Source organism: Tamandua tetradactyla, chromosome 1 (assembly GCF_023851605.1).
Source record: "Tamandua tetradactyla isolate mTamTet1 chromosome 1, mTamTet1.pri, whole genome shotgun sequence".
Lineage (NCBI taxonomy): Eukaryota > Metazoa > Chordata > Mammalia > Pilosa > Myrmecophagidae > Tamandua > Tamandua tetradactyla.
Genome location: NC_135327.1, coordinates 17,947,776 through 17,960,172, shown reverse-complemented (window position 1 = coordinate 17,960,172; position 12,397 = coordinate 17,947,776). Strand labels below are relative to the sequence as shown.

The 12,397-nt window shown below is 36.5% G+C and overlaps 1 protein-coding gene across 15 annotated transcripts in view; it reads right to left on the bottom strand.

Annotated features, from left to right (window-relative positions):
• NCOA6 (nuclear receptor coactivator 6) overlaps positions 1-12,397 on the bottom strand; it is a 186,315-nt gene that overhangs the window by 69,801 nt on the left and 104,117 nt on the right. For 13 of the 15 annotated variants that reach the window (XM_077170720.1, XM_077170739.1, XM_077170775.1 and 10 more), the window contains 2 exons: positions 6,806-6,961; positions 1,201-1,323 (listed from right to left, as the gene is read on the bottom strand). In XM_077170720.1, coding sequence (XP_077026835.1) covers positions 1,201-1,323; positions 6,806-6,961 — 279 coding nt within the window. Of the gene's footprint in view, positions 1-280; positions 1,173-1,200; positions 1,324-6,805; positions 6,962-12,397 lie in introns of those variants that run through there. The other 2 variants (XM_077170808.1, XM_077170818.1) reach the window with 2 other exon arrangements.

Genomic DNA, 12,397 nt, shown 5'->3' with positions numbered 1-12,397 from the left:
ATCCAGCTTCCTAAACAATAGATACTCAGAATTCTGTGAGGAACTACCACCTATTGAACCCCTAGTTTGTATAATGTACCATTTTGGATACATTACATCTACTATATGGTACTTCACCACAGCCTGATAGCATGACTTGACATATAACAAGAACTCAGTAAGTATTTGCTCTATGGCTCAGAGCTCACCCAACTCCAAGCATGACCTCAAAAGACTATAGGTATTATTATCTCATTTTAATAATGAAGACACTGTGGCTCAGGGGGATACAGCAACTAACCTGAGGTAGCCAGTAACTGAAAGTGCCAGGATTCAAATTAGTTTTGTCCAATTTTATATGGCCAAGTCTTCAGCTACAGTTCAGAAAAGTGGTTTACAAAATAAGCTCCTCCATTCTGTTGCATTTCTTCAAGAAGGTAGGTGGGAAGGGTAGTAGTAGCTGTGCTTATTTTCTGTTTTATTTGAATAAAAGGCCCTGCATCTGGAAAAGTTTGAAAGCCAGTAGGGTAGTGAAAAGAGTGCTGCAATAGGAGTTAGGAGATCTATGATGTTAGCTCATTATGTGACCTGGGCAAATTGCTTTCCTTCTTTTGGCTTCACAACTTCCTCAGCTTTAAATAAGAAAGCCAACTCAATTACAATATTTTGTGATTCTAGAGAGAGTTCATTCTTTGAAATAGAAATTTCAGGATTACAAGAAATCAAACACTTTAAATGTAACTCTCTCAAATTCTAAATACATAACAGCACAGATTCTCCCCTATACTTCTGCAGATTCCACATAAGCACACAAGAACACTCAGCTCGCAAAAGCCTCAGAGAAAATGGGAGGGAACTGTAAAGCTACACTCTCCACTATACTGTAAATATCTTAAAAGTAGAAAATATTCTATTCATTTATTCTCCAACACTTAGCCTAGGCCCTGACATAAAACAGGAACTTAATGTCTGCTACATGGCTCAGTGCTCACAGACCTCTAAGTATAAACTCAAAAGATCGTAAAAGTTATGTTTCTTGCTCTGTGACCCTAGTCTCCCAAAAGTGACTGACTCGTGTTTTGTTTCCCTGATCCAGTAAATAGAAATGTGGATGTTTCATGAGCCCCCGCCTATCTTGCAGGACACAAATAATAATATATTAGCAAATAAAGCCAGAAAAGGAAACTTCAAGATGTCATACAATTAAGTAAGAGATCTCACCTGGACCACCTGCCATGGGAAATCCTGCCTCCATCCTAACTGAATTGCCGGCTCCCATGGGTCCATTCATTCTCACATCTTGGCTTCGGTTCTGAGCCAAAGCCAGGTTGATAGCACCTTCCCCTAAAAATGACAGTCAAGTTATAAAAAGGAAATCATCAGAATAAGGAAAACCAAGGTAAATTTTGTTCAAAGACAGATAAGAACCTTAATTTTCTGTTTTTTGAAGAATTATGGTGTAAGTTTATCACCACAAAAATAAAGTAGGTTCAATACTAAGTGGGTCTTTCTTAAACCCCTTCTAAGCAAGTTTATTTACTTGAAAACACAAGGAGAACATCATAACCAATTCTCACTTTTAATATGGCAGATGAACAATCATTAATGATGCTTGGTATCAGTAGAGAACTTGGTACTCTGGATATTTATTTTCAACTTAAATTCCGTGTTTACATTTGCATTGCTTTTTTGGGGGGTGGGTGGGTGTGTGGGGGTGTGTGGTCCAGGAATCGAACCTGCATGCATGTGTATTTTTTCAGGATAAAAATGTTCTAAGAAAATCTCAAAATTTTAGAATTCCTTTTGGGGATATTCTGTCATAAGGTAGAGGTGTATGTGGGCTTGATGGAGAAAAAAACAGATGATGATGTGGGGACAACTATAATACTTGTGGGCAAAAGCTTAAATTGGGGAACATGTGTATCCTTCAAAAATACATGTGAAAAAAATGTTGTTAGAACATTTTTATCCTTCAAAATACTAATTTCAACATAAATAAACAGATTTCCAGCAGAGAAATTCATCCAGTAATGGGTAAAGAGGTAGCTACTAATCTACCTGAGATACCTGATTGCTAAGACCAACATTTGTAAAAAGTTTTTAATATTTAAAAAATTTTATCTCATTGGAAAAATAGTCTGGTAGGTAATGTCACTAGAAATGTTCCAATAAGTAGATCCTAGACTTTGAGGTGACTTAAATCTTCCTTGACCTAATGATAAAAAGGTCTCTGAAACAAGTTTCAAAACACTTCCTGCACATTAATACAAAATGTGACCTCTGTTTCCTTGGGAGACACCACCACCTTGTGGACAGATGAAAGTATAGCTTGCCTGTGGCTGAGGAGTTGAAAGGGTGCATTCACCTGAGTCCTTCTTTACTATGGGGTCCTGTTGACAGAGCCAGGCGATAAAGCAAGAAGCTAATGATGTCATAACAGTTTCCTCTACCAGGTCACTAATCTAGATACTCTTTCTGTGTCAGGTATTAACCAGGTGATAGGGAACATATATTCTACCAATAAGGACAAATCACTGAAAGCCACACGATGCTCTAACTTGCCTATGACAGTCAGGAATAAAAGAGAAAGGGAATACAGGTCTCAAGGGTTTCCACCAAAGGGAAGCAACTACTAATATACTGAATTTGCTAAGACCTTCTAAGCAGTTAAGAGTACTGTTTTTGAAGCAGTCATCAGATCATGTCATTCCTCTGACTAAAACTGTTAAATTGCTTCCGACTGTTTTAGAATTAAAAGCCAAACTCTTTAATAGGGCATATAAAGCTTCTATCTTTCTATCTATACACATAATCTAGTCCAATGCTATTCAACAGAAATATAATATAAACCGCAAATATAACTTTAAATTTTCTTGAAGCAATATTAAGAAGATTAAAAAAACGAGGTGAAATTAATAGTTACATGTATATTTTATTTAATCCAATACAAGGTATTATTTCAACATGCAATTAATATAAAACTTAATATTTTACATTCTCTTGGGGAGAATACTAAGTATGTATTTTACACTTACAATGCCTATCATTCTGGACAGGCCTCATTCCCAGGGCTCATAGCTTCATGGGTCATGACTATCATACTGGACAGTGCAGATCTAAGATCTAGCCCTTGCCTAACCTGTCTCTCATTTTCTCCCTCATTATCAAGGATTTGGACTCAGTTATGCTTTTTAGTTTCTTAAGCACATAATTAGCTTTCTTAAGCTTCTCACCTCAATGCCTTTGTACATACTGCCCCCTCTCCCTAGAACAGCTCTCCTGTATCTGTCATATACTAATTTCTTAAATTTCATGTAAGCTTGGTTAATTGTCATATACCCAAAAAGACCTCCCACAACCATTAATCCAAGGTTAGGTCACCCTCATCTGAACATCTTGTTATTTTCTTCAGAGAATATCCCACTTTATAATTCCTCATTCATTCACTTGTTTTTTCTACTTCCCCTGTCACTACTAGGGAAATATGGTCTGCCCTAGTTTTCCTAAGTCAGCCTGGTTTACACATGTTGCCCCAGCATAATTATTATCAGCACCCCCTTTCACTGGCCTAATTAAATGATAAATCACATGACCATTCTAATTATATTCTTTTTACATAGTATAGTGGCTGGCACATGGTTAGGCTATTTATTGACTAGATTATGAATATCATCTTATAATCTTTCAAAGAACTACAGGCATTTTCTAAAATGCCTTCCTGAAAAATCTCACATTCTGTAAAATTCTACACTGAAAATAATAGGCTGTATGTGAAAAGCAGCTGCTGTGGCAGATTTAAAATCTATGGGGCTTTGTAACCAGAGCATTAATATAAACAATTGGTGGAGACAACAAACCCTGAAGCAACACAGTGAAAATGGCTGATTAAAGTGCTGATACAATGCAGATGTAGTGGGATTCTGAGCCAATGGGGCTGCCACTACATTGGACACAGAAGGAAGTACAACCTGCCACAAAACCAGAGTTATGCAAGGCTGGAAGTACACGTCTGTGAAAGGTACCTGAGCACAAGCTCTCACGCTAAATTTTCTTAAAATAGAGCTGAAAGAATTACCACCTCTGCAGTAGCTGAGCTAAAGGCTTTTTCTCTTTCTGGTGATAATTATAATTCTACTCCCACTATTCTAGGTTACCCTGCCAAGAAAAAAAAACACAAGTGGACAAACATGATTTCCCCACTACAGTGATAGTCCCTTATTTACCAACTACATATAAGTTAATTGGTACCAAAGATACAGATGTTGTAGAGAGCACTGCATTAGCACCCAAATTTGCCAAATTAGGGCAAAGTAAACTATGGCCAGTGGGCCAAATCTAGTCTGTTGCCCTTTTAAAGTTTAACTGTTATACAGCCACGTGCAGGCATTTATGTATTGTCTATGGCTGCTTTTACTCTGTAATGGCAGAGCTGAGTATTTGTGACTAAGAATGTATGGTCCAAAAAACCAAAAATATTTACTATCTGGCCCTTTACTGAAAAACTTTGCAGATCCCCGTTTTAAATTTCAATGAATTTATTAAGAGTCATAAAATAGCTTCAAAAAAGATGTGTCCTCAACTCCCTCACCAAAACTCAAAAAAGCAGCAGTACTGGGAATGTTCTTAAATGGAGAATAGAAGGTTGGGGGAAATTGTGCCCCACCCCTGCAGCAGATAACATGATAGTGGAAACACCTTACAAAGGTGTCAGTCTATCACCAGTTTCACGAAACAACAGCTGCTGCCACCACTCTCTCTCCTGCCTGAATTCTCAGTGTGTGGAGAGAAAGAGAAGGAGCTCTTCTGGGAGATGTATATATCCTAAAAGTTAAAAAATAACTCTTTCTGTATTATGATAATCCCTGTCATATGTGAAGTTCATCATTTCTTAAAATATGATATTTATCTTTTTGCTTTTTGCTTCCTCACTGGTACCTGCTTTAATTTATGGCTATAACAATAAAGGGGAGCTGACCATTTTACCTTTTAAGAACTTGGAGGATGCAGGTCTGAGTAAGAGAAGAAATTGGTGATTCCTTCCCTCTAGTGGTAAGAACACCTTCCAATTAAGGTCCTAAATCTCTTTTAACTCAGATAAATAATGAATGAAGACTATAAAACATATGGGGTTTTTAGGTGTTCCAAAAAGTATAAATAGCCCATATGTTGTTATTTTATCTAATAATTGCTTGGTTTCCACTTTTTCCAAGAGTTCATCCTACAGATTATTATGGATTAATTTTATGTCTGTATGTCAACTTTTTAGATCATACAAATTCTTCATAATAAACTGGTTATTATTTAAGTCACCAGTCTCTTGTTTTCAATAGATTTAACCCCATTTCTGAATCTACATGTAACTCTCTCTAAATACATAAGTACTTATTTATTTATATTGTCCCTTTCGGGGACGCAGAAACCTACAATTGAAGACTGCACAAAATTTGTCTCACTCCTATATACAAAATGATAACCTCCTTTACTCTTGGGTTTTGTGGCACACACTTAGAATCCAAGTAAGTGTATGCTCAGGAAAACTTGGCCCACCAGTGAAAGGAAAGGTTGGAATCACTGCTTGACACATACCTTTTCTGTGTCAACACAGGAGGGGATAAGGGAGTTCCAGCTCCTGGTCCCCTAAAGACAGAACCCCTTACTGCAGCCTCATACTCGGTTCTTACATTTTTCACAAGGTCATAATCTCTTTCTGAGTTAATAAAAGCAAGGACCATTTTATTTATATCTGTATTCCAAGTGCTGGAGCAGAACAATGTCATTATAATCTGTTTCGCCCCTTCCTTTCATTCAAAATAGGTTTAATAAGAACTTAACATGAGCCAGGCAAGTCAGGGACACAAAGTGAGCAAAACGAGACATAGTCGCAGGCCTACTGAAGCTTACAGTTTAATGGGGAATAAAACAATAATCAAATAATTACTCTACCAAAAGTGTGAGATAAATGATCTGAGGGAAAGAAACAGACTTTTATAGGCATATATAATAAAGGATACTAACTTAGCCTGAGGGTTCAGAAAATGCATCCTCCGGAAGATTTAAACTGATACTTGAAGACTGTTAACTAGGGCAAAGGGGAATGATAGGGGAAAGCATTCCATATAGAAGAGACATCAACGCAAAGACCTCAGTGGCAGAAGGAAGAATCTTATGATCAAAAAACCAAAAGAATGCTGGGAAGGCTGGAACACAAAGAGCAGGGATTAGAGTTGTACAAGATAAGGCAAAATGAGGAAAGCACAGGTCAGATCATGCAAGGCCTAAGGTCACGGTATGGAGAATGGTCTTCACCCTATGAACAAAGGCAAGCAATGTCAGGATTTTAAGCTGGATGTGGGTGTTTGCATTTTTATTGAACTTGCGTACATTTTGAAAAAATCATTGTGGCTAAAATGTTTGAAAATGAATATTGCTTCAGAGCCTCTGAATCTCCGTTACGTGAATAAAGAACAATTTACTAAGGCTTATTTGGCGGAAAGAAGCATTTGAAATTAGATATTTTTTAAAAAACAAATCAATTCTTGGTCAAGGTGCCAGTAAAATTAGAACCTGAGAGACAAATAACCACAATCAGCCAAGGAAGGCATGGAGTCTGAGGCTACAGATGCTTAAGAACATCAGGGCCCAGTAACAGCCTGATTTCTTCTTTATTCAAAGTACTGCAATGTGGAGCACAGGTTATGTGAGTCACCTGGCATTCTGAAACATAAGAGCAGAAGAGAACGGAACAAGCAGCAAGCACAGTAAATCATGCTATAATCTATTGCTGTTATAATTTTGGTCCAGATGGGCACACGGCAAAATAAAAGACCTTCAATCTGAACGGAGAGAATTCCCAGATCCCGAAGCTGCTGGTTGTTGCTCTGAGCCAGGATCCTTAGTCGCTCTGCTGCTTCTCGGGGGATGTTGAACGTCACACGTACACTGTTCCAGGGTTCCACCTTCTGAACCTTTAGCTTGCTGGATTCTTGGTTATGAAAGAAAGAGAATATCAATAATCTCTTTTTTTTTATTATTAACTAAAAAAAATTAGCTAACACAACATTTAGGAATCATTCCATTCTACATACGCAATCAGTAATTCTTAATATCATCACATAGATGTATGATCATCATTTCTTAGTACATATGCATCGATTTAGAAAAGAAATAGCAAGACAACAGAAAAAGAAATAAAATGATAATATAGAGAAAAAATAAAAATAAAAAATACAAAAATATATAAGAAAAAAAAAACTATAGCTCAGATGCAGCTTCATTCAGTGTTTTAACATAATTACATTACAATTAGGTAGTATTGCGCTGTCCATTTTTTTTTTTTCTTAGAAATCATACCATTCTACATATGCAATCAGTAATTCTTAACATCATCACATAGAAGCATGATCATCGTTTCTTAGTACATTTGCATCGGTTTAGAAGAACTAGCAACACAACCGAAAAAGATATAGAATGTTAATATAGAGAAAAAAAATAAAAGTAATAATAGTAAGAACAAAACAAAACAAAACAAAACAAAAACCTATAGCTCGGATGCAGCTTCATTCAGTGTTTTAACATGATTACTTTACAATTAGGTATTATTGTGCTGTCCATTTTTGAGTTTTTGTATCTAGTCCTGTTGCACAGTCTGTATCCCATCAGCTCCAATTACCCATTATCTTACCCTGTTTCTAACTCCTGCTGAACTCTGTTACCAATGACATATTCCAAGTTTATTCTCGAGTGTCGATTCACATCATTGGGACCATACAGTATTTGTCTTTTAGTTTTTGGCTAGACTCACTCAGCATAATGTTCTCTAGGTCCATCCATGTTATTACATGCTTCATAAGTTTATTCTGTCTTAAAGCTGCATAATATTCCATCGTATGTATAGACCACAGTTTGTTTAGCCATTCGTCTGTTGATGGACATTTTGGCTGTTTCCATCTCTTTGCAATCGTAAATAACGCTGCTATAAACATTGGTGTGCAAATGTCCGTTTGAGTTTTTGCCCTTAATTCCTTTGAGTAGATTCCCAGCAATGGTATTGCTGGGTCATATGGCAATTCTATATTCAGCTTTTTGAGGAACCGCCAAACTGCCTTCCACAGTGGTTGCACCATTTGACATTCCCACCAACAGTGGATAAGTGTGCCTCTTTCACCGCATCCTCTCCAGCACTTGTCATTTTCTGTTTTGTTGATAATGGCCATTCTGGTGGGTGTGAGATGATATCTCATTGTGGTTTTGATTTGCATTTCTCTAATGGCCAGGGACATTGAGCATCTCTTCATGTGCCTTTTGGCCATTTGTATTTCCTCCTCTGAGAGGTGTCTATTCAAGTCTTTTTCCCATTTTGTAATTGGGTTGGCTGTCTTTTTGTGGTTGAGTTGAACAATCTCATTATAAATTCTGGATACTAGACCTTTATCTGATATGTCGTTTCCAAATATTGATTCCCATTGTGTAGACTGTCTTTCTACTTTCTTGATGAAGTTCTTTGATGCACAAAAGTGTTTAATTTTAAGGAGTTCCCATTTATTTATTTCCTTCTTCAGTGCTCTTGCTTTAGGTTTAAGGTCCATAAAACTGCCTCCAATTGTAAGATTCATAAGATATCTCCCTACATTTTCCTCTAACTGTTTTATGGTCTTAACCTAATGTTTAGATCTTTGATCCATTTTGAGTTAACTTTTGTGTAGGGTGTGAGATATGGGTCTTCTTTCATTCTTTTGCATATGGATATCCAGTTCTCTAGGCACCATTTATTGAAGAGACTGTTCTGTCCCAGGTGAGTTGGCTTGACTGCCTTATCAAAGATCAAATGTCCACAGATGAGAGGGTCTATATCTGAGCACTCTATTCGATTCCATTGGTCAATATATCTATCTTTATGCCAATACCATGCTGTTTTGACTACTGTGGCTTCATAATATGCCTTAAAGTCAGGCAATGCAAGACCTCCAGCTTCGTTTTTTTTCCTCAAGATGTTTTTAGCAATTCGGGACACCCTGCCCTTCCAGATAAATTTGCTTATTGGTTTTTCTATTTCTGAAAAATAAGTGGTTGGGATTTTGATTGGTATTGCATTGAATCTGTAAATCAATTTAGGTAGGATTGACATCTTAACTATATTTAGTCTTCCAATACATGAACATGGTATGCCCTTCCATCTATTTAGGTCTTCTGTGATTTCTTTTAGCAGTTTTTTGTAGTTTTCTTTATATAGGTTTTTTGTCTCTTTAGTTAAATTTATTCCTAGGTATTTTATTCTTTTAGTTGCAATTGTAAATGGGATTCGTTTCTTGATTTCCCCCTCCGCTTGTTCATTGCTAGTGTATAGAAATGCTACAGATTTTTGAATGTTGATCTTGTAACCTGCTACTTTGCTGTACTCATTTATTAGCTCTAGTAGTTTTGTTGTGGATTTTTCCGGGTTTCCGACGTATAGTATCATATCGTCTGCAAACAGTGATAGTTTTACTTCTTCCTTTCCAATTTTGATGCCTTGTATTTCTTTTTCTTGTCTAATTGCTCTGGCTAGAACCTCCAACACAATGTTGAATAACAGTGGTGATAGTGGACATCCTTGTCTTGTTCCTGATCTTAGGGGGAAAGTTTTCAATTTTTCCCCATTGAGGATGATATTAGCTGTGGGTTTTTCATATATTCCCTCTATCATTTTAAGGAAGTTCCCTTGTATTCCTATCCTTTGAAGTGTTTTCAACAGGAAAGGATGTTGAATCTTGTCAAATGCCTTCTCTGCATCAATTGAGATGATCATGTGATTTTTCTTCTTTGATTTGTTGATATGGTGTTTTACATTAATTGATTTTCGTATGTTGAACCATCCTTGCATACCTGGGATGAATCCTACTTGGTCATGATGTATAATTCTTTTAATGTGTTGTTGGATACGATTTGCTAGAATTTTATTGAGGATTTTTGCATCTATATTCATTAGAGAGATTGGCCTGTAGTTTTCTTTTTTTGTAATATCTTTGCCTGGTTTTGGTATGAGGGTGATGTTGGCTTCATAGAATGAATTAGGTAGTTTTCCCTCTGCTTCGATTTTTTTGAAGAGTTTGAGGAGAGTTGGTACTAATTCTTTCTGGAATGTTTGATAGAATTCAGATGTGAAGCCGTCTGGTCCTGGACTTTTCTTTTTAGAAAGCTTTTGAATGACTGATTCAATTTCTTTACTTGTGATTGGTTTGTTGAGGTCATCTATTTCTTCTTGAGTCAAAGTTGGTTGTTCATGTCTTTCCAGGAACCCGTCCATTTCATCTAAATTGTTGTATTTATTAGCATAAAGTTGTTCATAGTATCCTGTTATTACCTCCTTTTTTCTGTGAGGTCAGTAGTTATGTCTCCTCTTCCATTTCTGATCTTATTTATTTGCATCCTCTCTCTTCTTCTTTTTGTCAATCTTGCTAAGGGCCCATCAATCTTATTGATTTTCTCATAGAACCAACTTCTGGTCTTATTGATTTTCTCTACTGTTTTCATATTTTCAATTTCATTTATTTCTGCTCTAACCTTTGTTATTTCTTTCCTTTTGCTTGCTTTGGGATTAGTTTGCTGTTCTTTCTCCAGTTCTTCCAAGTGGACAGTTAATTCCTGCATTTTTGCCTTTTCTTCTTTTCTGATATAGGCATTTAGGGCAATAAATTTCCCTCTTAGCACTGCCTTTGCTGCGTCCCATAAGTTTTGATATGTTGTGTTTTCATTTTCATTTGCCTCAAGGTATTTGCTAATTTCTCTAGCAATTTCTTCTTTGACCCACTCGTTGTTTAGGAGTGTGTTGTTGAGCCTCCACGTATTTGTGAATTTTCTGGCACTCCGCCTATTATTGATTTCCAACTTCATTCCTTTATGATCCGAGAAAGTGTTGTGTATGATTTCAATCTTTTTAAATTTGTTAAGACTTGCTTTGTGACCCAGCATATGGTCTATCTTTGAGAATGATCCATGAGCACTTGAGAAAAAGGTGTATCCTGCTGTTGTGGGATGTAATGTCCTATAAATGTCTGTTAAGTCTAGCTCATTTATAGTAATATTCAGATTCTCTATTTCTTTATTGATCCTCTGTCTAGATGTTCTGTCCATTGATGAGAGTGGTGAATTGAAGTCTCCAACTATTATGGTATATGAGTTTATCTCCCTTTTCAGTGTTTGCAGTGTATTCCTCACGTATTTTGGGGCATTCTGGTTCGGTGCGTAAATATTTATGATTGTTATGTCTTCTTGTTTAATTGTTCCTTTTATTAGTATATAGTGTCCTTCTTTGTCTCTTTTAACTGTTTTACATTTGAAGTCTAATTTGTTGGATATTAGTATAGCCACTCCTGCTCTTTTCTGGTTGTTATTTGCATGAAATATCTTTTCCCAACCTTTCAGTTTCAACCTATGTTTATCTTTGGGTCTAAGATGTATTTCCTGTAGACAGCATATAGAAGGATCCTGTTTTTTAATCCATTCTGCCAGTCTATGTCTTTTGATTGGGGAATTCAGTCCATTAACTTTTAGTGTTATTACTGTTTGGATAATATTTTCCTCTACCATTTTGCCTTTTGTATTATATATATCATATCTGATTTTCCTTCTTTCTACACTCTTCTCCATACCTCTCTCTTCTGTCTGACTCTAGTGCTCCCTTTAGTATTTCTTGCAGAGCTGGTCTCTTGGTCACAAATTCTCTCAGTGACTTTTTGTCTGAGAATGTTTTAATTTCTCCCTCATTTTTGAAGGACAATTTTGCTGGATATAGGAGTCTTGGTTGGCAGTTTTTCTCTTTTAGTAATTTAAATATATCATCCCACTGTCTTCTAGCTTCCATGGTTTCTGCTGAGAAATCTACACATAGTCTTATTGGGTTTCCCTCGTATGTGATGGATTGTTTTTCTCTTGCTGCTTTCAAGATCCTCTCTTTCTCTTTGACCTCTGACATTCTAACTAGTAAGTGTCTTGGAGAACGCCTATTTGGGTCTAATCTCTTTGGGGTGCGCTGCACTTCTTGGATCTGTAATATTAGGTCTTTCATAAGAGTTGGGAAATTTTCAGTGATAATTTCTTCCATTAGTTTTTCTCCTCCTTTTCCCTTCTCTTCTCCTTCTGGGACACCCACAACACGTATATTTGTGCGTTTCATATTGTCCTTGAGTTTCCTGATACCCTGTTCAAGTTTTTCCATTCTTTTCCCGATAGTTTCTGTTTGTTTTTGGAATTCAGATGTTCCATCCTCCAAATCACTAATTCTATCTTCTGTCTCTTTAAATCTATCATTGTAGGTATCCATTGTTTTTTCCATCTTTTCTACTTTATCCTTCACTTCCATAAGTTCTGTGATTTGTTTTTTTAGATTTTCTATTTCTTCTTTATGTTCAGCCCATGTCCTCTTCATGTCCTCTCTCAATTT